At 45.7% G+C, this 26,397-nt stretch overlaps 3 protein-coding genes across 7 annotated transcripts in view; 1 reads left to right on the plus strand and 2 right to left on the minus strand.

The window, feature by feature from the left end:
• LOC119655218 (protein hu-li tai shao) overlaps positions 1-5,728 on the minus strand; it is a 179,154-nt gene extending 173,426 nt beyond the window's left edge. For 2 of the 5 annotated variants that reach the window (XR_005249888.1, XR_005249887.1), the window contains exon 1: positions 4,833-5,728. The gene's annotated coding sequence lies outside the window, so the exon portion shown is untranslated. The remainder of the gene's footprint in view (positions 1-4,832) is intronic. The other 3 variants (XM_038060995.1, XM_038060996.1, XM_038060997.1) reach the window with 2 other exon arrangements.
• Positions 5,729-15,776: 10,048 nt separating this feature from the next.
• The window catches only part of LOC119654412 (U4/U6.U5 small nuclear ribonucleoprotein 27 kDa protein), a 32,951-nt gene continuing 22,330 nt past the window's right edge, over positions 15,777-26,397 (plus strand). The window contains exons 1-2 of the mRNA XM_038059800.1: positions 15,777-15,989; positions 16,095-16,421. Of these exons, the coding sequence (XP_037915728.1) occupies positions 16,231-16,421 (191 nt within the window). The 5' untranslated portion in view covers positions 15,777-15,989; positions 16,095-16,230. The remainder of the gene's footprint in view (positions 15,990-16,094; positions 16,422-26,397) is intronic.
• LOC119654411 (lysozyme-like) lies at positions 24,854-25,551 on the minus strand. The gene has a single exon (XM_038059799.1). The coding sequence runs from the start codon at positions 25,448-25,450 to the stop codon at positions 24,971-24,973; it is 480 nt and encodes a 159-aa protein (XP_037915727.1). The 5' UTR covers positions 25,451-25,551; the 3' UTR covers positions 24,854-24,970.

Here is a 26,397-nt window from a genome sequence, read left to right on the forward strand (position 1 = left end):
GATCTTGGGCTGTACATTAACGAAGGCAAGACGTAGTACATGGTGGCAACGTCAGCGCTAAAACCAAAAGAACGGACAACATCGAATCGGACTGGTCAAACGAAAACAATGAAGATAGGTCTCCTATCTTCATTTGAGACCGTTGATAATTTTTCCTATCTAGAGTCGAAAATCATAACCGATAACAGCTATAATGTTGAAATCCGTGCACAGTTGTTGACAGTCAACAGAGCCCATTTCAGCTTACAAAAACTGTTTCGCTCGAAACGTCTCACCGGAGGGTCAAAGCTCTTACAATACCAAACTATGATCTTGGCAGTCCTTATGTATTCCTCGGAGACTTGGGTTCTTAGCAAAAAAAAACTGCGAACCCTTGGCCGCGTTCGAGAGAAGAATCCTCCGAAGAATTGTTGGCTCCCTATATGAGGATAGACGATTCTGTAGCCTACATAATGACGAAATCTATGTCAGTAGGGGCGCGTTAACACACACACGTTCCGGTTTGCCTTATCTCCTTTCCGGCCGGCCTGATAGCCGAATCATTTTTCTATCGATTTCCGGCCGCCAGAACAGTCCAAACTGACAGGCCAGCCGGATCCCATCTACATTCCGATTAACTGCGAACTATACAGGCGTATATGTCAGGCCTGTCTAATCGTAAGTAATAGAAATATTTTTTTCGCGGCGGGCGGACGAGAAGCGGTCTATGCGTGCAGGATCGGTGGATATTGAGAACATAATCGGCTCTCGGCCGTTGAAGACATCAGGTGGCTTGTACTATGAACCCCTGTCGAAACACCTATTCCCGGAGAATCATGGAGCGTTTAGTGGAGCAGCGATACACAATCAAATTTGAGATGGAGCGATGGCGTAGATCAGGACGCCAGACAACTTTTAGGGATATCGGATTGGTGGAACTCGGCGCAAAACCAGGGTATCTGGAGTTCCTTATTAAGGCAAGTCTAGACCGGATACCGGTTGTTGCGCCGTTGATGATGATGAAGAGAGCTAGAAACGAGGGAGTGATATGTTTGGGAAGAACGGTCGAACCGGCAAAGGTTGCTCATTCATTTGAGGGAAAGTTAAAAGTCCCCATAGAGGATAAATGCCAGGCCCGGATATTTAGTTGAGAACATTCGCCAACGTATCAAAAAAATCTTCCACTAGAGAAGCTGCCCAAGAACACGGAAAATAAATACAGGAAATAATGAATAGGACACTGTTCAAAGGTGAAATGCGATCAGTGATTGCTACCTAGGGGCGAGTGCTTAACAAGGTGATAGGGATAAAAGGAATAAGTTATTCACGGCAACTAAAACACCTCCACCTATTAGTTTCCCCGAACACTGCACATCGCGATCGCAACGAACTCAGAGTTAAAAATATTACTATCAAACCACGTTTCGGTAAGACAAACGTTATCATGTAATGCGGGCGTGTCCGTAAGTCGAGCAACTTAGTCCTGAGGCCTCGAAGATTTAGTTTTCGCGCTAGAAGTTTACGGCAACAATATAAATGTAACTTTCTTATCAACCGGAAAGTTCCAGCAGGTAAATGGCGGGAATATTTCAAGCAGGTATCAACGGAGTGATTTCTTGGGCCACCACTCTCACAGGCACTATCGAGAGTAATTCAACCAATCAGAGTCACAGAAGTGAAGAAGGCAATAAAGCGAATGAAACCAAGGGCAGTAACAGAGACTGACCATGTTGCAGCTGAACTGTAGGAAGCTAAGAGTTGATAGCCGACATTCTGGCATAATGAGTCCTTCAATCATCAGATTAGCAATAACAATTACAGTGAGTCCACCCCCGTCTAACGGAATATTCCGGATTCGTTAACGTATCGCAAGATTTCCGTTAGTGGATGTGATGCTACCTGTCGCAATTGGAGAACATCGGCACCGAAGATCTGATGCCTGATTCGTCCATAGGCGGGGCATTCACATAGGAAATTCTCCATGGATTCCGCTTCCTCATTACAGGGGGACACGTATCATCTTAAGTAATTCCTATTCTGAACATATGCCCAGCTAGGGAATTATGGCCTGTAAGAATGCAAGTCCTCCTGCTTTTCGACAGGATAAACTTTGCGGTACGTATGTTGGGTTCTGGCAGGAAAAGTTTGGTGTGTCGAGCAGCATTTAGGCTCCGCCACCTGTCATTATGGGAAGCTTCTTCCCCGTTTTTGAAAACAGACTTAGCCAACGTTACTGATACTCCAATTGTTGACTCCGGTCCCGGCATAGGGGAGATTGACCCCTCTTTCGCTAGAGCGTCCGAGATTTCATTTCCCTCTACGCCACAGTGATCAGGTACCCAGAGTAATTCCACCGTATTGAATCTAGACAGAGTTCGAACGGTTTCTGCATCACTGAACGATTTTCGAGGTGATCAACGGACGCTTGCCCTTCAACCGCTCGTCAATCAGCCAGTTTGCAGGATAGGATGGCATAAACTCTCTCGTCTTGAAAAACCGTTGCATATTTTCCCAAAGGAAAGACCCACTTCTCGCTTTTATTCGAGAAGTAGAACCCTCTTCTGTTTTTGAGCCATCGATGTAGAAGATTCCGTATATCCCGCTCTTTACGCTTCAGGGTAACTTCATATCTTCTACCAAACAGATGTTTGGGGACACGAGAATCGGAAGGCATTGTAAGAACTGGATTCAGTCCTCCCAGTAACTCTTCCAATGCTCTGTGCCCCCCATATCCGTTGTTTCCCCATAGATCTAATCTGTTAAGGCACACCATGAAGATTTTTTTAACGAATCCTTGATAAGAACACAAGCGAAATTGTTGAAATTTCCGTCAGCTAAATCAGATTTACCAAAAACTGTGAAATTCCTGATGCAATACATGCCGCACTGTTGATCATGGAGAAACGTCCCTTGGCCACGAACTACCCAAACCCATCTATTATGCGCCGTGACATCCTGTAAGAGAAGAACTGGAGCGACGACAAGTATATCAAAACTGCTCCAACTTTCCATCGGTGTCCAGCAAAGAGCACTCTCTCACCGTGAGGAATGTCTGTCACACAAGAAAATCCAGGGTTCCATACATGGTTCTATTTGCTAGTGTCTCACAACAAAGCTGATCTGGAGAAACTGGTCCAAAACTGGACGATCTACACAGATCTAAGCTCTTTAGGTACCTTGGAAGGGTGACCCTAGGCTCTGGGCAGCTACACTATGAGATGATTTCTCTTCATACCGCAAACTAGAAGTCAAGTCCCATAACTGGTGATTTTTGCTATCCAAAATCTGCTGTGGCGTCATTTGTCCTACCGCCTTTTGCGTTCCTGAGGGATGACTGGCGGCCACCAACAAACGAATCCACGACTGTTAGGGCGAAGATGTTGGGTCAGTGCCATGACTCACTATAATTTGAGGACATTCGTGATCAATATGGCATAGCAGTCATCTTGAAGTTGTGAAAAAAGCGCATTGTGTTGGTCATCTTAGTGGGCAATATGGTCCGGAATATCCAGACGATGGGAGCCGATCCAACGACCGGCCGAAATGGCGATGCCTTGATATAGTAAACAGACGAACCGGTTGCGATACCAAAGGGGGGAAAAGGCTAAGGAACACTACATGTCACATTAAAAAGGTGAGACATCTGCCCCCGATAATTTGAGGAATATATTCCTCCCCTGAAGTTGGAACCTTGGTCCTGAAAAGGGACGTTGTAAGCGACCCAACAGTATAAACCTGTTTGCAATTCGGAAGGAATCGAACAAATTTGGTCCGAAATTCACAAGATCGCCTCCAATTCTGTTGAGCAGGTCGGTCCCCTGATGCCTCTCAAATAACAAAAATCGATGCACTGAGTGAGCAATTTAAAGCGAAACCGTGCACTTGCAGTCCGTCTGGAAGGGAACAGGAAAAGTGAAATCGATACTCCATCCGCAGCCCAAAAAGCGGCAACCAAGCGAGGAAGCCGTCCATTGAAAGTCACTCGCAAGGGCAAGCTGGCTCACAGGCGGCCTGCAACGGAGCCTCAGCGACTCGAAAGGTCAATCGCCCATTTGCGACCGTTTGAGGCTCCGAATTTCGACGACAGTTCATGCCCGCACTCACAGAACCACCGAAATCGAACTTTTCGCCCAGCGCGACCAGAGGCAAATTCGTTACATCTTGCGTCCGAGCGGTATTCACCGGGACCGGACAGACACCAGCCTCGGATCGTTCCCCCGGCCCCGGCGCTCGCTGAACGCTTCAAGCCGATGGAGCCGTTCCAAAGCACGGCCGGCATCGTGGTCGGCGACGGTGGGTGGACGACGCTGGACGCGTAAGGCACTATTTTTATAATAATGTTGCCCATGTTCGCTTGCAACATGAACACTGAAGATGGGTCGAGGTGACGTCACTTTTGGGAAGGAACGCTCCATGCGGACATGAGGGAAAAGTATGCCAAAACGATCGCCAAGTGCAGAGGTACAGTGCTGGGAATCGTGCAGTGGAATTCCGCCCGAGCGCAGCGTGAAATTTAAATTTGAAAAACTCAATTCGAATTTATCAATCCCATGGAGCAGTTCTACGAGAGTTGCATGAGGTGTGAATGTGTTGGTGAGAACCTGTCAGATGAAGCTAGCAAGTGCCCGGCACTTCCCTAACCATGTCTTTTACCATAGACTCGAAAGTCTCACAGTTGCTAGCGAATTTTGCTTCTTTCCATATATATTCCACCTGAAGATCCGAAAATCATGCCACTTTGAAAAATCATAAAAATCCACTTGATCGTCGCGAGAGCAGAGAGTCCACCACACTCCAATCGGAACAAGGTGAAATATCCCCAAGGGAAATTCATCACTCGCAAAGAAACTCACCTCAAAAAATTATCCAATACAAAAAAAGGACAAGACGAAAATCCACAGAAAGCGGCGAAAATTAAATGCAATATCACTCGAAAACGCAAGCTGCACTTTGAAATCTACGGGCGACCACACAAATTGCACAATCTGGCGGTCAATTTCCACGCGAAAACGCCGCCGAAAAATTATTCTTTAGTCGCGTTTTCCCGACACACACTTGACTGGCACACGACTATCGCGTTCACACGACGCACACAATCTCAACGCGACTGTCGCCGATGATGATGCGCTTTCGGTTCGTTCTCGTCGCCGTGTCGGGGAACTACGCCCATTGACGTAGGAATTTCCCTCTTCCAATTGGAACAATTGATCTCGTTCCACTGGACACACTGGAGCGGAGCTGCCAAAACACTCGAAACTGCCTTGATTTCGCCTCGCTCGCCCGCGGGATTTCTCGTCGACGTTTTTCCGCTTTCAGCGGTTTTTACTTGAAACTTTTCGAAATCCAAGCAACCGGAGCAGAGTCGGCTCGGGGCGTATCGCACAATGCGCCACCACTCACGGACAGGATCCACTCAACTTCCGTTAACTCGCACGGCAAAGAGGAGACAAGTCCTGAAGGCGAAAATTCGTTCGCTTCGCTTTTTTCTCTTTTCAAACGTTTTCGACTCGGAGCTGCACCAAGAACGCGTCGCGCCTCGCTAACGGACACACAATAAACAGGAACGGGACGTGGAAACTTGCTGACGGGCTCAGACCTCCGCGGGCAGTAGAAAATAAACTTTTCCAACAAGAATCCTCACTGGTGCCACACACTGAATAACACGCAACCTCGCGCAACGCTGGCGTTCTGGCTTCTGTTTCTGACCGTGCAATGGATTTGAGATGCGCCGACCCTGCGACGTGCCAATTGGGAATTTTATTTGAAATGAGTGGTGAGAACTTGTGCGGAGGATGTTTTGAATTGGATAAAAGGGACAAGTATGTGTTGCCGCAGTGCCACTCGTGGGTCGGAAAGAGGTGGAAGATGCATGTACAGAATCTTACTGCCACTTGAAAAATTTCACCTATGGTTTGGTTATGAAGGGCGCGTGATTTTAAAATTGTATTATTATTATTCTGTTAAGGGAAAGTCGCACCGCGCCCTTAAGGAACTATTGCGTCCCTTTTACTGGTTATAGTGTACCTGTTAATCATAGCATCTCAAGCAAGCCTATAACCGTTAGGAATTTTAGTATATTCCCCACTTCCAGATCTTTCAACTTTGCATCTGGTATTAAGTGTTCTCCCAGATGCCTTTGCGCAAATGCCGGAAACTCTCCCAGGACATGTATAGAGGTTTCATCACACTCCGCACAAAACCTGCAGGCAGTGTCCGTAAATATCCCTAGCTTCCCTAGGTGATAGTTTAGCCGACAGTGACCAGTGAGAATTCCTACTATGATTGGGAGGTTTTCTTTGGTGAGGTTTAAGCAGTATTGTGTGCCCATGGGCTCGTACCCCCCCCCCCCCCCCCCCGGGATTTCTCCATCCAGGATTTCTCCATCCCTGGTAGGCCCGCCCAGTATAGTTCCGTCAACCGTTCCTCTTCATTTCTCTGTGTCATAGCCATGAAACCGTTTGCGATTCCACAGAAGGGTTCTGGCCTGGTTCGTTCGCTGCCTCGTTGGCTTCCAACTCAACATGGCCTGGACTCCAAAGTATCCAGGCTTTGTTGGACGAGCCGAGTGTATTCAGTCTCTCAATGCATTCGCATACCAATTAAGAGTTCACCTGGTTGGACCTAAGTACCTTGATCGCTGCTTGGCTATCGGTGATAATAGCAAAGTTCTGCCCTCTGCAGTTCCTTTGGAGATTAGAGGAGGCACATTGATCTATGGCGTATATTCTCGCCTGTAATATGCTAGTGTACCTATCCATTGGGTCCAAGTACATTTTCCTCGGACCAATGACCCCGGCATCCGCTCCCTCTGCTGTGAGGGATCCGTCAGTGTACCAAGTAATCAGTTGCTGGTTTAAGCCGTATATCGCAGCCATGATCTCCCAGTTTGCCTTGTTACACTAACGTGTTTCAAACTTCTTGTCGAAGTGAAACCTCGTTGTCATGTTATCCCTTGGTATCAGTAATTCGGAATACCGCCTAGAAAGAATATCAATCTTCCTTCGGTTTAGGCAGCTCCCCGCCTCACTGATACTCCCGGCCATCCTGAATATTGCCCTCCTTGCCTGCATCTATATGTGCAGATGGAGAGGAGTTGATCCCAGAAGAACCTCCAGGGATGCCGTTGGGCATGCCCTCATTGCCCCACTGATACACACGCAAGCTAGTCTTTGGAGCTTGCGTAATTCCCTGGCTTGTGTGTTGAGTTCGGTTCTTTCTGCCCAGATTACCGCAACATAGGTAATCATAGGCCTAACTATTGCAGTGTATATGAAAATTAGTATCTTCGGGCTGCAACCCCATTTTTTTCCTGCTATGGACCTGCAAGTCATCAGAGCCCCCGTGGCTTTTCGACAAGTGCTTCCGACATGTGTCTTCCATAGTAATTTTTGGTCTGGCGTGATTCCCAAATATTTGACCTCTGTGTCTCGTTTCATCTCCATGTTATGTAACCTTATGGATCTCAGGTGATCAAGCTTACGTATCCTAGTGAATGGTACTATGGTGGCTTTGGCTGGATTGATCCGCAGTCCCACTTTCCTGCACCAGGCACTAGTAATCCTTGGTTCAGTTTGGAATCTATTACATAGGGTACTTCATATTTGCCTCTACAGATTAAAACAATGGCGTCCGCGTAACCCTGGACTTGTATTCCAGTATTTGTTAGCACGTCCAGGAGTCCGTCCACATACTCCATATTAGCGGCGATAGTACCCCGCCCTGTGGACAACCTTGAGTAATGTTCATGACAATAGAATTTATACCTGTCGGTACTTCGATTTGCCTGCCTTCTAGCATTTTGCCCAACCAGAATGCCAGGGTGTTTCCCACTCCCTTGCGGCTCGGGGCATCTTGTATCTCTGTGTGCTATGTGTTGGCTAATGCTCCTTCGATATCCAAAAACGCACACAGTGCTAGTTCTTTTGTCTTTATGGCATCTCGTAGTACCTCTGTCAGCTGATACAGAGCAGTTTCAGTTGACCGTCTTGCTCGGTAAGCGTGTTGACAGTGATGTAGGGGATTACGCTTTAGAACGTTAGCTCTAATATAGTTGTCTATGACCTTCCCCACCGTCTTGAGTACGAACGATGTTAGGCAAGTTGGTCTCCTTTTTACCCGCTTTCGGAATAAGGACCACTTTTGTCCGTCTCCATGCCCTTGGTATGTATCCCAGTGCTATGCTCCCCCTTACCACCCTCAGAAGAGACTCTAAGATGATTCCTAGGCTTCTCCGGATTAGTGCTGGGAAAATATCATCTACTCCGGATGATTTCAGTAGTTTAAAAGTTCCCACTGCCCACCGTAGTCTAGCTTCTGTGCAAAACTTCTGGTGCTAGTTTCCAGTTCTTCTTTCTCCCCCTTTTATTCGTTGTCAAGCAGAATGTTGTCGCCGGCAACCGTGAGGACCCCGGGAAATGTGTTCTGAGAAGCAGGTGTACTCTGTCCTCCTCATTCTCGGTAAATGCTCCATCCTCCTTCTTCAAACAGACAAAGGATATAGTCCCATCTTTGGATACAGCCTTGTAAAGCCTGGTTGCTTCTGTGATATGTTCGATCCCTTCACATAATTCCGTGAAGCTGTTCCGTTTCGCTTCCCTGATCGCGTTGCTATACGCAGTCCGTGTATTTTTATACCTCTGCCATTCCTCGGTTTGTTTTGCCCGGTTGAAGAGTTTTCGTGCCTCTCTTCTAATTCTGACCAGGTTCCTGTTCCACCATGGTACATCCCTTGATGTCTTAACTGTCTTAGCCGGACAGCTGGCCTCATAAGTGCCAAAATGACGACTGTGTTGAGGTTTTCCACCACTGTTTCTAGGTCTAGTGCGCTCCTGATGTCACCGCATAAGATTCCCAATCCGTTCTCCTGGGATTCCTTATTATTCTTTTTATTTCGGAGTTACCCTCAATGTCGAATCTGATTATCGTATGATCAGAAATAGAGGATTCATCCGACACCCTCCAATTCCTGACCATCCCGTTCATTAGAGATTTCCTAAAGTTATGTCTAGTACTTCATGTCTAATGCTGGTCACAAATGTTGGAGTATTCCCTAAGTTATATATTTCTAACTTATTACTAAGAATAAATTCAAGAAGGTACTCACGTCTTCGATTGGTGTCGCTGCTTCCCCAGACTTTGTTATGGGCGTTGGCATCGCAGCCGAGAAGAAGTGGTAATGCCCTCTTCTCACAATACTTCACCAGTTCAGCGAATTGTTCAGGTGGAGACCGAATTTCGTCTCCTTAGGAAGTATGCAAGCTCTTGGTTTTTCACAGGAGGAGTCCCAAATTACCTGCATGCTTCCTCCTTGTAGACCGCGAATCTGCGCCCGGTATACCCAGTTCTCTTAACCCAACACTATTCCAATGTTCTCCTTGGAACTTGCCCTTACAATTACCGCAGATGCAGCTGTCGCATCGTGGAGGTTTATCTGGGCTATCTTAGTGCTGGCCATTGGGTCCGTTGTTCTTTGGAGCTCTTCTTGTCTGTCGGAGCATCGCTCTCCTCCTCTGACATGGCGCTTTTATGCGCGTCGCTCTCCACCCTGAGCTCTAGGAGTCCTAAGTCTAGGTCGTCCAGCTTCTGTTCTTCACTGGACAACAGGTCTACTTCCCCGGTTTCCGCCTCTATGGCTTTCGAGATTTCTTCGGGGAACTCGGTATGCTTTTCACTCGGTGTCTCCTCCGAGGTGTCTTTCCTCGGCTTTTCCCTGTGCACATGCACGGGTATGTTGCCAAATCAATAGTTGAAGGATCGTTCATCTACCTCGATCTTGAGGAGTTTACCCTTTCCCTCCACCTTGCTCCTGAAGACTCTCCATAGTCGCGTATGGAGATCCTCATTCTGAGGGATTAGGAGGCCTATAAGACCTTCCGTTTCTATTGTCGCAGCTTTTGGAAGAAAAACTGTTACCATGTGTGCTCCTGATAGATCATTCCCAGCACATGTTGACAGTTCTGTCCATCCCTCTGGCAATTTAGTAACTATGGTCCTAATCCACTCTACATTGTCTTCCGTCGCGCAGTCCACCAGTATATGACGTGGTCGAAAGCGTATCCCGGCGAACACAAGTTTCACAGTCCATCCCTTGCAAATCTGTCTAACGACAAGGTCTTCGATGGTTTCCTGCTCCTCACGATTTGCTCGGGAAACATTTTTGGCAGTATGGCCATCGAATGCCCTTGGCCGCATGCGGGCTAATCTCGGTTGCTCCCTGCTTTCTCGTCTCCGGTAAAGATGGCTTAGGTCTATCCTGAGCCTTCTTCAGGGCCTCTTCTGATTTCAGACCTTCCTTCAGGTAGGGCAGGTACCATTTAGCACCTGCGCCACTGAGACCTGTCTCATTCCTGACGTCTGATATATTTATCTCAGACTTACTTTTGCCAGTCGCTGCTTTTTGAGTAGTGGCGTTCGTTGGTTGTTGTCCACGCAATATACCAATGTTAACCTTGGATCCACTGCTTGACGTGCCAACTTCTCCCTTCTTGGGTGTAATCACCTGGATCTCAGTATTTTGGAGATGTATCTCCGCCTGATTAACCTGATTAAGTTTGTGTGCGGTACGGGGTCCCGGATTATTGGTTTTAGTTTTTTTTATTTTTATTGCTGGTACTCATTTGATTCCCACGAGTATGGGGGATAGGAGGTCCGCCGTGACATAGCCCCCATACCACGGTAAGGTCTAACTTACTCATTGAGGCGACTAGGTATCAGTGAAGCTCCGTTCGAATACAGTCAGTTACCCCCGACTGCAAACTATCCAATGGGTACGGTTCGCATGACACCCTGGATTGTGGGAGGTGTTTTTCGACTCTCCAGTCTAGATGCGTAGCGTTTTATTAATAGTAGGGTCATCTCGTACAGGGTGTGGCAATCAACACTCACTAATGGTCTTGGTAAACGAGAGGCTTGGCCCCTGAAAAGCCACACATCGCCCTAGAAGAGAGACAGCTCACCCTCTAAGAGAGATAAGTTGGCCTCAGGGAGCTATGTTCCGCGTCAGTCTATCCTGCAGTGCACTGTTGACACCCTCAAAATTGTATAATAATAATAATAACGATCAGGCATTTTTAAACAAAAAAATGGTGCCAATCGACCAGGAAGTACCGTACCTTCAAATTTAAATCAAATTAAAATAGAAAAATAACTTTGTCGTACCCAGTCACAACGATGGGTAGCTTCAATTTTAATGGCCAAAGATCAAGCTAGCATCTCGGTCGGTCGGTGGGGAGAGTATAGATACGGTCCTGCAGAGATATGCTAAGGAAGCTACACGTGACAGAATCCCTCTCGGGGGATCCCATTGGTGAGAGGGCTGCAGATTAAATCCATTGCTCGAAAAGACGAGACTCTTTCCAAATGAGGACTGAAGCACTGCTACACCACCAAATTTAGGTGGACATGGATTAGTGGTTGTTCCGCGAAGCCCATTTAGCACTGTGGTGTGCAGTTTTGATGCTACGAACTAATATGACCTATTACACTCCTCGTAGTCGCCAGCGGAATGAAGACTTCCCCCACCAAAGGACGGTTAAAAGCAGAGCCTGGCCTGGCCAGTGCGCTGGACTGCTTATTTCTCTCTATCTTCCTATAACCAGGATCCCTCGAAGGGTGTTTAGGATAGTGAGGGGTCCTAAGTCCACATCCATTTGATGTTGGACCGGACCAAATGCAGAGCAACTTACTCTCACGTTTTTTTGGTCCACGGATCCCTTGTTTGGGACATGGCACCCAAGCATTTAAAAATAGGGACTAACGGTTTCGGTGGTAGTCCTACGATGAATTTAAGGGGGGTTTTTTAGTCAATTTCTAAAAGTTGGTAATATCCTATTAGTAAGTTTATTTAAACAGATATCGGAATGGGACATATTTTGAGGCCTAGATTTCATCTAAGGACACCATCCTGATTTTTGGGTTGGGTAGTTTCCGAAAATGAGTGCTGTTTGTGTGCGTACATTTTGACTCCTTACTCGCGCAATTCACGCCGAAACGAATGTCAGTTTCGAAAAGTACCTTTCATTTAATACCTCTTTCCATGTATGAGGAGCCCCCATTTAAACCCCACCTAAATTTATGTCTTTCGCTGTATGCATGAAATTTCATAGTTCCCATATATCCACCAAATTTCGTTCGGATCGGTTTAGCCGTTTTGGAGAAAAGTACGTTTGACGGACAAACAGTGAATCGATTTTAATAAGGTTTTGTTTTACACAAAACCTTAAAAAGAACATTCGCTGCTCAGTCTAAACTTCCTAGGTTCTGTTGGTTCACTCGTTCCAGCCTTTTGGCAGTGAGACAAAATCCTCTTTTCTACTACATATATATGTTGGGGTGATTCCGGATAGGCGCCTCGAAAAGGTGACTCTTCAATGCAGTCAGGGCTTTACTGCCGCAATATTCAGTTCAATTTCTTCAATTCACGTTACCAAACTTTGATGTAAGTACGTTGCGGAAATACCATGGACCATCTAAGATACATTTCAGATTTTTAGATCGGAACCACTATAGCAAATTGATATTGGATGGCTTAGCAGAGCCCCATAATTGAGTTTGATATATCCCATTTCTCTAATAGAGTTTTGTAGGATAGCAGCTTAAAAATCTTGAATTACATTTATATATTTTCTCAAAATGGTGACCTGGCCCTGAAGGGGCTTTCCTTTCCATGCCGGATTAGGATTGGAGGTTAAAATGTGCGGACGCTCATCGACGACCGTATCGATTTCACGAGATTGCTTATTTGTTGTAAGTTCAGTAGGAGTTTCAGCGGACGGGTGGACATTCTGGAGTTAAGAGAGGTAAGATGGTGGGACTCTGGGAGCATTTCTCACTAACTTACCCTGTTGTATTACTTTATTTTGATAAGCCTGCCAGAAGTTATCATAAATCCGTGTCGGACTAACGCTTACTGCATTCGCTAGGTGCGTCCTCATGCCTGGCAACTGATATTTATTTTTTTATTGGTGCAGTTCTTACCGCCTTGGCCGGATTGTGCAAATGACTTCAATAAAGCATGCTATTTTTCCTCAAAATACCTCGAATACGTTGATGGAATTTGCTTGTTCTCTTGCCAAAACAATGACCTTAGTGAACCGTGTCGTATTTCCTCAAACACGTCAGCTACACTGATGATATCAGTTTGCTCTCAAATCGTTGAATGGCAACAAAGCCAAGGTTATATGTCTGATTGGTCGACGCACTTTTCCTATTTGCTTTAATATCGAAGATATCAGGTAGTTTGCATATCCAGGGAGCCTTGTTGTTTTCCGACGGCGGCACTGAATGCGAATTGTTGGACGATTCAACAACGCTAAGTCCGCCCTCGCCTTCTTGGCTGAGCAACCCATTACTAAGATATTTATCATAAAGGGGTTGGGTTAATAATGAGAATGGTTCTTTGCTTTTTGATCGGAAGCTGTTTAGGATCATCAAAATACATGTAGAGCGTCCGGATGGCTCAAGTGGTTAGAGCGCTGGGCTGTCGTAGCGGAAGGTCGCGGTTCAAACCTCACTGGTGGCAGAGGGATTTGCTATCGTGACTGGTTGTCGGATACCAATCGACTCAGCTGTGAATGAGTACCTGAATCAAATCAGGGTAATAAACTCGGGCGAACGCAATGCTGACCACATTGCCTCCTACAGTGTACCATTACGGTCATGAATGAAGTGCCCTAACACACTTCAAGGCCCTGATCTAATATGGATTGTTGCGCCAACGATTATTATTATTATTAAAATACATATAATATCACAATACCATCATCAACGGCGCAGCAACCGGTATCCGGTCTAGGCCTGCCTTAATAAGGAACTCTAGACATCCAGGTTTTATGACGAGGTCCACCAATCCTATATCCGAGGAAGTTGTCTGACTTCCAGGCCTACGTCATAGCTTCATCTCATGCAGGGTCTACCAGGACTTTTTTTTTCTACCATAGATATTGCCCTTAAGGGTTAAAGAAGATGCATAATAGAGCATTCCCTTGTCTTAGACCATTATTGATGTTGAATCATCTTAAGTGATCGATTCTAACGTTTTTTTCGTGGTCTCCTATATTAGTCAGCCTAGTCAGTCTTATCAGCTTCGCCGAAATGTCGAAGGCTCTCATGACTGTGTGCAGTTTTACATTGGGTAAGCTATGGTAGAAGTCGATGAAAAGATGATGCAATTGGTGGTCATATTCCAACAGTTTTTGCAACGCTGCCGCAGAGAGAAAATCTGATCTGTTGCTGATTTGCCTGGAGTGAAGCCTCTTTGGTATGGGCCAGTGAAGTTCTGGGCGTATGGGGCTATCCGGGCTAGCAAGATAACGGAGAATATCTTACAGTTGATACTAAGCAACGTGACACCTCTCTAATTGCTGCCCTGCGTCCCCCTTTTTAAGGGACAGATAAGGCCCCATTGCCAGTCGTCGTTCCATGGTTGTTGGTGGCCGCATTTGACCGTGCGTTCAATCAACATGTGGTCAATTTGGTTAAAAGTGGTCCCATTTCGAGAGGTCCATATATGTTTGTAGACCGCTTTCCGCGCAAACCAGGTACTTCCAACAACCACTTCTTGCCATACTGCTAACTGAATAACCCGCATTCCATTATCATTGATATCCTTATGTAAGATATGGGAGCTAACGTACCGCTTGAATATGCGCTCCGTCCCTACTTAACTGTTGAAATCTCCAAGTACGATTTTGACAACATACTTCGGACGGTGTCCGGATGGCTCAAGTGGTTAGAGCGCTGTGCTGTCGTAGCGGAAGGTCGCGGTTCAAATCCCACTGGTGGCAGGGGGATTTGTTATCGTCACTGGATGTCGGATACCAGTCGACTCAGCTGTAAATGAGTACCTGAGTAAAATCAGGGTAATAATCTCGGGCGAGCGCAATGCTGACCACATTGCCTCCTACAGTATACTGTAGTGTACCGTTACGGTCTTGAATGAAGTGCTCTAACACACTTCAAGGCCTTGATCCAATATGGATTGTTGCGCCAACGATTATTATTTACTTGGGACAGGCTTCGAGGGTGTGCTTTACTGCCTCGTAGCTGATCTCCTTCTCTGGCTCTGCAGTATCCTCTGTAGGGGTGTGAATGTTAATGACTCTTATATTTCTAAATTTGCCTCGCAAACGCAGAGTACATAGCCTTCTGCTTATGTTCAAAGCCGACAACAACAGGTTTCATTTTTTGGCTAACTAAGAAACCTACTCCGAACACATGGTTTACTGGATGGCCGCTATAATATATGTTGTAGTGGCTTTTCCCAAAGAAACCGGTCCCTGTCCAACGCATATCTTGCAACGTTGTTACATCGACCTTTTATTGGGACAGAGTATCGGCTAGCTGCTGAACAGCATCCGGTCAGTGCAGGGATCGCACGTTCCATGGGAAAATGCGCAAATCGTTATTTCGTTATCATTGCCAGGTTCGTCGTTCTAAAATCTATCCAGTCCGGACACCTTTCGTGGCTTCGTAACTTAACATTTTTGTACATACAATATATCCCTTATTTCATTGTATAGTAAATAAATAATATTAGCGTCCGGGAAATAATGTTTCATGTTTAAATGTTGCAACAGCAATATACTCCTAAGTTATTACGAAATCATAAACGTTTCGTTCAAAGGTATTGAAGGAATATATATAAACCTTATTATCTAAATTATTTTATTCTAGACACCGTTTCGATAATATAAAAAAATAGGCTACTGTTATTCTATTAAAGTGCATATTCATTAAATTCAAAAGTTATTTTTGTTAATTTTACTCTTACCGGTAACACTTCCCATATCCATTTTTCATGGCTTCATTTTCAACATCAACTTTCCCCTTCAAAAAGAATCGCACTTCTCCTCCATGCGGCGAAAAAGAAACCGACCAGGAAATTTTTCAGGGAAATTTCTTCAGTTGAGGAAAAAACGCCGGCGCGTTTCTTTTCGCGCTCCGCCGCTGACGGCTCGATTTCCCTTAAATGTCAGTGTCAAGAGAGTTTTCGTGACACTACAAGTGACAAGGTAAACAAAGTGCCCGAGTGTCCCGGAATTTCCCGGAAAACTCGCTCCTTGGGGCTGAGTTTTTTGAAAATTCAAAAAAAGTCTTAACCTAAATTTCTTTCCCAGGCGTCGCAGAAAAAAGCTTCGGCGGCAGACTCGCCGTGGAAAAGTTTCGCGAGGGGAAAGATAACGAGAGCGAGCCGACACACATTCAAGCTGGTAACGAGGCGAAAGGATATATTTGAGGGGAACGAGGAGCGAAATGGGACGAACGCCGTCTCCGGCATCTCGACGTAGGCGAGAAAAGGACAGGTCCGAGCGTAAGAAACGACGCGAACGGGCTCGGGACCGGTCACGCGAAAGAGAAAGAGAGAAGGAGCCACGACGACATCGTTCCCGTTCGCGCGAAAGGAGTCGTGAACGCGGCGAACGCTCAGGACGAAGACGCTCGAGGTGAATTAAGAGGAGAATGGCTTAAGTGTAGTGTATTGCAATGTTTCCTTGTACTTTTGTTGTCATGTAAATTCCTTTCCAGGAGTGCATTTCGGAGCGGTGCACACTTTTCCTATTCGTACTGCATTTTCATGGCGATTTGTACCTTATTCAATTTCCGTCCCTTGCTTGCATCCCAGCCGGTTTGAAGCCTCAACTTTCATCCATTGAACGTGTCTTATATTGCTGAACTATCCAAAACTGCATTTTGCTACCCACTAACCTCTAAAGCCTCTAACAGATTCGAAACTTGCGAGGACTAAGCAGCCTAGGTTCCTGCTATCCTTCCTTTGGATAAACTGGGCGAAATGCGCGATTAATTGCTGGTAAAACTTATCCTGATGGTGGCAGGGAACGGGCCAGGACATCCTCTGCCACAAATCTGGAACTCGTGGACACTTGAAACCGGGTAGGGCCGATCATTTGGCTGCTCAGTTCTGCTTTTCGATTCACTAATCCTTGCTGGTAAGCCGATTCCGGATAACCCGCACTTATAAGACTAAAACGCTCGTCAATCTAAGTCGGAATATATCGCTGTGGGCTCCTATCTGAGGGGTAGCCCGTGGGCGAATGAATGGCTTTATGGAGTGCGGGAGAAGACACGGCCTATTTCCACCACTTTCTCTATGCAATGCACTCGCCGTTACAGCAAGTCCCTTTTCTCATAAATTCGTCGAATATCGATTTGAGAAGTAAACTTGTACGTTGTCTTCGCATCCTTTTTAGTCCCGTTCCGAAGTTCTCTAGGAGATCTAAATCTGCAAGGGACTCACGAAACCTAACCGAAGGTTATCTAGTACCATGCAAACCAGGACCCTCTGAGAGCATATGTTTCAAGAGAATTCCTGGAGGATATCCTCTTGTCCCGGTTATTTTCGGTTGTCTTCCTTGCAGGAGATTCGTGGTGGTTATGGGTGCGCCCGAATCACGGGCAGAGCTCCTTGTTGGTTCAAGCCTGCAGTCCCGGGCTACCTATTCCTTAGTTGCGGCAGGAGTGTTAGATAGGCCTTCATTTATCATCTGGTATAAATGCTGAGCCTATACTCGGTGTAGCCCAAGGCCGCTGTGCTAGCCACGGTGAGGCTGTGATAGCCACGGCGAGGCTGTGATTGTTGTGTTCAAATTAATCCCAGTCCGAAGAAGACCTGGGGATTACGCCTACATGTCAAGTATTCACGTTAAATTTTCAGAACTTTCATGCACCCTTTATAGTAGGGGCCTAGACTGAGACCCTACTCTTTCTTGTCACAATTTTTAATTCATTTTTTTAATTTACATCACTTCCCTATGTAAATGGGGATAATATGAGGAAGTTGCAACTAACATTTATTGCCCTCAAAGTTCGGCAACCACAGATTTCTCGACCTATCCACGTCTCCAAATTCCTTGATACAAACTGTTGGGTCATCATCATCAACAGCGTAACAACCGGGATCCGGCCTAGGCCTGCCTTAATAAGGGTCTCCAGACATCCCAGGTTTGCGCCGAGGTCCACTAATTCGATATCTTTAAAAGCTGCCAGGCATCCTGGCCTGCGCCATCGTTCCATCTCAGGCAGGGTCTACCTCGTCTTCTTTTTTTACCATAGATATTGCCCTTATAGACTTTCCGGGCTGGATCATCCTCATCCATACGGAATAAGTGACCCCCCCACCGTAACCTATTGAGCCGGATTTTATCAACAACCTGACGGTTATGGTATCGCTCATAGATTTCGTCGTTATGTAGGCTACGGAATCGTCTATCCTCATGTAGAGGGCCAAAAATTCTTCGGACGATTCTTCTCTCGAATGCGGCCCAAAGTTTGCAATTTTTCTTGCTAAGAACCCAAGTCTCCGAGGAATACATAAGGACTGGCAAGATCTGAGAGATTGTCTTGTACAGTGAGAGCTTTTACCCTATGGTGAGACGTTTCGAGCGAAACAGTTTTTGTAAGCTGAAATAGGCTCTGTTGGCTGCCAACAACCGTACACAGTTCACAGACCTGTTGGTTCTCCCAGGCTTCCCTTTTCCGTCTGTGGAGTCGCTTTTCCGCTCGCCGGAGTTCGTGATAAGTTTCCACGCGAACTCGCGTTCTTTGAGAATGCAACATTACTCGGTGTGCAGCATTCTCCCGTTCCGTTGCTAGCTTACATTCATAGTCGAACCAGTCCTTTGGGCTGGGGGGCTGGGGTCAAATATTTTTGGGTCCTCTGGGACTCCATCGCAATTTGGACAGTCGGGTGAGGTCTCCAATTTAAACCTGTGCAGATATTGGTGATATCCTCCGTGCCCCGTGAGAAATTGGGTGAGATTATAATTAATCTAGCCGTGTCATCTCTCCAACCACTCCTTGATGGCAGGAATGAGCCTGTGAGTCCAACGACCCTTTCTCGAGCGTTCCCACCGCTCTTGCCATCTATTTATGGATCTCTCCCTCTCAGAGTTCTTCATCTGCGATGAGGGAAAGATTGGCTTTGCATTGTATATGTTCGCCATCTCATCTGCCAAGATGTCAATCGGCATCATTTAAGAGATGACGAACGCTGCATCATCTGAGATAGTCCTGAAGGCAGAACATACCCTCAGGGCTGTCCTCCTGTAGACTGCACTCAGTTTGTTAGCGTTACCTGACATCCGCAACGCCTCCTTCCAAACTGGGGTCGCATAAATCATGATTGAGGTTATCACCATGGCTATAAGCAACCTAGAGGTATACCGTGGTCATCCCATGTTCGGCATCATTCTTGCCAGGGCCATACTAGCAGTGGATGATTTGTCGCAAATATACTGTACGCGTTGCCTATAACTGAGCTTCCTGTCTATCACCACAAGTATTGGATGGTCGGCTTGGAAGTGATAATATGATTTCCAATTCTAATATAGGCGTAATTTCTCTTCCGCCGCTTAGTGATGAGGACCGCTTCTTTTTTTCCTCCGCAAGTGTCAGACCAGAGCTCTCTAGCCAACTTTTAACAGCACTGATTGCCTCGCCTGAGTATAAGTCAGCATCTTCGAGATGCTTTGCGACAACAACCAGCGCTATGTCGTCAGCGTAACTCACCTTGGCTTCCCTCGGAAGGGGAAGATTAAGTACATCGTTGTACATGATGTTCCACAGTAGAGGGCCCAATACGCCTTGCGGGACACCCGCGGAAGCCACATACTCTTGGAGTCAATCATCGGTGTCATACCAGAGCCTCCTTTCAGGTAAATAACTATTAATGATAGCAGCGAGGTAGGCGGGAATAGCAACTTTCGCTAGGGATTTGCGTATTAGATTCCAATTGGCCGAATTGAATGCATTTTTCACGTTCAGGGTTACTACTGCGCAATAGTTGCTGGTACTACCTTTTCCGTGAATTACATCTTCGGCCAACCAAGTAACCAATTTGATGGCATCAATGGTTGATCTGGCTTTACGCAACCATACTGCCAATCTGAAAGGCCGCCTTGGCTCTCAATAACAGGGAGTAATCTATTATAGATTACTCGCTCTAACATTTTCCCCACAGTATCCAAAAGACATATTGGTCTGTATGAGGTTAGTTCATCTGGAGGTTTACCAAGCTTAGGCAGAAGTACCAACTTCTGCCGCTATCATACCGTTTGAAATATCCCCTCGGACATGCACGCTTTGAACATTTCCGCTCTGGATTTCACGACAAGCTTAAGGGTCTTATTCGGAACTCCGTCCAGACCTGGCGCTTTATTGTCTCCTGTTCTACTCCAGATCTCCAGCAGCTCGTCTCTGGTGACTGAAGGAATTGCCGTCACATTCAGCTACATACTCTTGTGTGGTTCGAATGTGTCGATGCTCTCGTCTTGCTGGGGGAATAACCTCTGGATGATTTTCAGCAAGAGGGTAGGACACGTGATCTGCGGAGATGAACGGCCTCTAAATCATTCCATCACGATTCTATAAGCACTATCCCATGGGTTTACGTTCGCGTCTGCAGAGCTCCCTAAAGCATTTCCTCTTGCTTCGCTGGATGGCAACCTTGAGGGTTTTGGGGGAGCTGCCTTATAGGCGTCCTCTTTTTGCCCCTGATGGACTCTACCAACCGACCTCTGAGCCGCTCTTCTGGCTCGGTGTCAAGCCTATCGAAGGTTGGCCAGTTCACCATTCCACCAATAGTTTGGTTTTCTACTGGGGAATGAGCACCTCCTAGGCATGGACGCATCACATGCCTTGACGATGCATTTGGACCATATGGGCGGCTTTTTCCGTAGAGGCGCCGGCTTTATCAGGCTGATTTAACCACAATTCTATGAAGGTCTGCTCGTCCAAAGCTTTTGCAGACCAGCCTGAAATCTTTCTCGGCTTCGAGCATGATATGCCTTTGCCATGTGGCTCGATACATGTCTCAAAGAAGATTGCCTGGTGATCGCTTTGGGTATAGCGTTCGTTGACGCGCCAGCGCAGGGCTGACAAAGGTCAGATCTACAACCGAACCTGGCCCCCCTTTCTGAAAAGTGTTTACACCACCTTCGTTAGCCAAAACTGTATCCATCTGCGCAAAAGCTTCTCATAAATTGCGCCCCCTGGCATTTGATTCTTCTCTGTCCCACTCTAGGGCCCAAGCGTTGAAATCGCAAGCAATTACCTTTCGACTTCATCCCCTTGCATCGAGGACAAAATTATCAAGCATTTCCTCGAATTCAGACAGTGTCATACTTGTCACTGACTGCCTGACTTGCAGTACATTGTATGGCCTGTCGACCGTAAGCCCATATCGCCGCTCTACCAGTTGAATCTGTGACCCATATGCCACCGTGACGGTTTCTACACGGTTCACTTATGATGGTGATTTCCATTTCAGATTCGAACGTTGTCTGCTCAAGTAAATCCTGAACGACCCTGCAATGATTGAGGTTTATTTGAATAAACCTCATTTTTTCATTGCCGTGAGCGCCATCCTATTCCGGACATTTACTACTTCCGACAATATGCCGGTATCCTGTCCCTTTTTTACTTCGCACAATAGGCACTTGGGGTCTCTATTGCACTCCCTGGCAATATGTCCTTTCTCCCCACACCTCCTGCACCGATCGGATCGATCAATGCTGCTAGTGCATACCACTTCGCGAAGTGCCCAAGTATAAGGCATTTAAAGCACCTCTTTAGTGAAGTTTGTGCCCTTAAACGGCAGACAACCCATCAAATCCGAACTTTTCCGGCCGCCAACAACTTCCGCGCTGCCTCCGCTGGTATTCGTAATGTGGCTGTTTGAATACCGCCATAGGCTTTTCGTAAACCCACAACAGACTCCTCGGCAAGTTCTTCCAACTTGAATTGCTCCTTCAGAGCAGAATAAATTTCTGCTTTCGATGTCACTTCATCGAAATCCTTATATTGTATGTAGATCTCATGTTTTGGGCACGCAGTGTGGCATTCTCCCCAAGTGAGTTTTTGACTTGAATGCGAAAGTCATCAGTTTTGCCTAAGCTGAATCTTTTCAGTTTGAACATGAGATCCCTTTTCTAGGTTCTTCGAATTCTATTCACATTTCCGCTCAGATCTTTTAGGTCGAGATCAGCTTTGACTTTTCTGAGTATCTCTGCGTAGGACAGAATGCCCTTATTGGAGATAATCGCATCTGGACTAGTTCGCACTTTTGCTTTTCCTTTCGCTGTCGGGAATCATATTTGATCTTTTCAGCAAATTCTCCCAGTCTTTCTCTTATCGACACGGGTCAATGAGTGTAAAATTTCTATCTTTGAATTAAGAAAACCATTTTCAGTGCTATTCCCTGGCAATGTTTTCCGACAACTGATTAGCGCAGTAGCCAGTTTCCAGGGCTGCGAATTTGTCTACAAGATATTACATCTCATCTATACTTTGGTTAAAGATGCCGTAAATTGCGCATCTATGGTTTCAAATTAAGCCTTTGTCGGTCAAGTCATTTCATTCCAAGATCGCTGTTCTTTCGGTTTATTAGCTGCTGATTTTTCGCAGGGTCTTTTCCTCGTTAACTCAAATGGTGGGGTTTGCAGGATGGCAGTTTACCTAAAAGAACACATTTTCATTTATTTTACAACTTATATTTACAATTACTATTTTAGTTTTAGATAAAATACAAATGAAGTTGACCAGTCCGGTCGATGGTTCGCTAGCAACTCAAAAATTATATTCAATTATTTTTTAGAAACTAAATTGGTTGGCCAGGCCTACTACGCCAGGGAGAACTCCGGGGTGGCATCTGTCAGTGGAATTAACAACATTCGAAATAAATTTCGAAAGTTGCTAACCTCGCTGCGCCACATTACTCCGCTCCCAGATGAAACCCAGGGGTTTCAGCTACTGAACCCGGAGCTAGCCCTTGCGGCTGATAAGATGCTCGGCCAGTAGGTCGCGAGCTCGCTCGCGGTCTACCACCCGAAAATGGCGATCGAGTAGCAGGTCGTAGAGTCCTGGCGCCGGCCGCCCAAAACGCGCCACCACTTCGCCTAACAATTTATGACCCTCTCAGCAGGCGCAATTATCTTGTTGAAACTGGTGCGGAGGTTTCGGTTCTTCCCGTACCCCGGTACCACCGGCTATACCCACAACCTTTGAAACTTGCGGCGGCAAATCCCTCGCGCATTAACACATACGGTTACAGACAAGTGGACGTGAGTCTTGGCTTGCGTAGGACGTTCCCGTGGCGATTCATCCTGGCGGATGTCAGCTTCTCCATTTTAGGGGCAGACTTCTTGTGTCACTATGGGTTGCTAGTGGACTGGCAAAACAAGTCTCTTATAGATCCCACGACCAATCTTAATCACATCACACCCCAACAACAATCTTTCTGTACTTTTGGAGGACATTACTGACTCTCGTGTTCGGGCACCCCTCCAAAAGTTCAGCCGAGTGTAGTCTCCCCAAACCAGTGAAGCACAATGTGCAGCACCACATTAACACCACTGGTTCCACTGTCTTCTCAAAGGTGCGTTCTCTACCACCCCAGAAGCTGGCTACTGCACGAAAAGAATTCGAGCAACTTATTCAACACGGTATTTGCAGGCCTTCAGACAGCTGTTGGTCTTCCCCACTCCATATAGTCCCTAAGCCAAACGGCGAATGGCGCCCCTGTGGGAATTATAGAAGGCTAAACGCACAGACTGTTCCTGACCGATATCCAATTCCACTCATCCACGACTTTGTGCATCACCTCACGAATTGCCGCATCTTTTCGACCTTGGACTTAACCAAGGCTTATCACCAAATCCCAGTAGCTCCTGAAGACATTCCAAAGACGGCAATATGCACACCCTTTGGACTCTTCGAGTTCACCCGGATGACTTTCGGGTTGTGCAATGCGGCGCAAACCTTTCAAAGGTTCATTCACTCGGTCCTGCCAAACCTCGACTTCTGTTTCGTGTATTTGGATGAAGTTTTGGTCGCTTCTTCCTCATAGTCTGAGCCTTTAGCCAATCTCGAGTGCATTTTTCAACGTCTCCTTGAGGCCGATTTAGTCCTAAACGTTGATAAATGCAAATTTCTCCAGACACAGATGAGAATCCTCGGCCACTTCATTTTCCCTGATGGAATATAGCCCGAAATAAACAAGGTGCAAGCGATCTCAAGGTTCCCGCGTACGAAAACTGTGAAGGATTTGCGGAGATGCTTGGGACTTTCAAGATTCCAACCCTTTTTGGACGCACTCTTTAATAATCAAGAAGAATGCAATTAAATTCTGTATATCTTTTTGTATTTCATAACATCTGCAGCTCTAACGACGTAGATTTTTATTACTTCTTGGAAAAGCTTACCAGTAAAGTCAACAGCTGGAACTATAATTTCACTGATTTCTACGAAATGAAATCAAGTATTGCAATTGGATAAGTTTCAAATTACAAGAAATGGAACGAGCTTTATATTGCGCATATCCAAGTGCAATATCATGCTATATTCTTCCCAGTAAATTTGAGTCAAAATTGGGTACTTTTTTCCTGATTCTCGTTCTAGGTGCGTCAAGTAACATCAACATTTCTGTAACAATTTTTGTCTTCTTGAGAATATGCTAACAAGTATGTGATCCTTGCCGGAGTTTTATTTTGGGGAAGTTACTTTGGTCGTTGAAAAGTGCGAAGTTATTGCAAATTAAACTAAATATAAATATAATGCCCAATTGCGCTGGTTTTTGCGCACTTTCCTTTCCTTAATTTTTCCTTATAATAATACTCTTTCAAAAGTGGCGACCGATCCCCATGACACAGGCACTATCACTGTCAGCGCCAGTAACCTGCGCAGAAATGAGCGATTTGAATATCTCGGGTTGATTTCGAAACTACGCTTTCACTTTTCGTTAGTTTGGACTGAGATTTATCAAATCTGCTACTTTCTTCTTAATCAGTTAATGTCAATTCAAATGAAATCAAACCCAATACTTATCAATAAGCAAACAAGAATAGCATTAAATAAACATCGATTGAACTTTTTCTAGATTTTTGATCAGATTTATTTGAAGTTTTATTGGTACATGGTAAATTATTTATATGACAACGTGAACCTCATCTCTTATCTACTAAGAACTGCCTCTCGAAATTTATAGCCAATGTTTACCAAACGAGACGCCACCGGGTAAACAATCAGATTCAACGAAACAATGCTCAACACTTGATGGCGAGTGGCAATGTTGGGTCCACGCATTCCAACCACTAAAACCATGTGCTGCATATATTTTCCTTACACAATTAACTGCAGTTGTTATATCATCCGAAAGTAAACGTTCACAGGACACTCCACATATATTATGTGAGTTTCCGTAGTTTGCACTCTGGCACCAATACCGATCGTTAATTTGGAATAGTCCCCAGTCCCGGCTTCCATCACCGTTTGGTGGTCCTACTGCGTCGGTTCTGAAGCTTGATTCCCATTCGACAAGACAAATCCAATCGGCCAACTGATTGCGAGGAAATCCATAACGATTATGAAGTATTCTGGCTAATTCGCAACGTTCGAACCTCCTTCCTGAAGCAAAGGCAATAGCGACCCCAAGAATTATGAAAATGGGTAAGAGTTTCATACTGTTTGCACGGAGTTATTAACCACTGGTCGATATGAACGCGTTGATTATTTTTGCGAAAATGATTTCGCTTCCTTGGCTGGGTTCGCTTTAATACGAATGTGAAGTGCTCAATTGTAGAACTAGATAAGGTGATATAAGTGCGAAGTGTAGATTACAGAGAAATTGAAATCAAAATTAATATGAATTGGGAAATAATATTAACTTGTATTAAGATCATCATGTGTAGGATAGATGCAATCAAATGGTGAAGGACGAGTGCAAGACACAAACGTTCATAATGCAAAACAAGATTCGAACCTGGAGTCGATTTTTTATGGAGGTCGAAAATTTAATCACTGACACGGTCAGCAGAATGCAAAATTTGTAAGACTTTTAATAGTCATATTATGGATGAGTTATAACTCATCAGCTCGGCCGGTCCCAAGAGTATGCTCCACATCATCAGTAATTATTTTTCGTGCTGGATAATGTGGTTAATCGTATCCCCAAAGCGGTAATGATGTGATCTTCCGTAGGAATTACGTCATCTCGTAAATAACTCCACCATCATGTCGTTTGATCCACTTTGAAGGATCCAGGATAATTTTGTTGTCCTGCGACCTTTTAATAATAATTCGTCCTACCTCTTTGTTTTCCTCGGTCCGATGTAGGGCTTGGGATATTCTGAGGGCAACAGAGTCGTTGGACTCTTATTTGTTACAATTCTCGGTGCAGGGGAGGTTTACATAGTCGTTGCTCGCGGCATCGTAGAAGCTGGCGATGCAGAAAGTTCTCGCGGAGTCATTATTCGAGGTGTGGACGAAATTCGCAATATAGGTGGAGTGTATATAGCTGTTCCTCGAGTAATCATAGAAGCTCAGGATATTGTATTCTCCGGTCGAACCGCCGCCTTCGTGTGGCTCTCTGGTAAGGCCGCAAAAGAAAAAGATTTGAGTCTATCGACG

Source organism: Hermetia illucens, chromosome 4, assembly GCF_905115235.1.
Source record: "Hermetia illucens chromosome 4, iHerIll2.2.curated.20191125, whole genome shotgun sequence".
Lineage (NCBI taxonomy): Eukaryota > Metazoa > Arthropoda > Insecta > Diptera > Stratiomyidae > Hermetia > Hermetia illucens.

Coding starts and splice junctions, on each gene's coding strand:
- LOC119654411 (XM_038059799.1), bottom strand. CDS start 25,450: ATGAAACTCTTACCCATTTTCATAATTCTTGGGGTCGCTATTGCCTTT.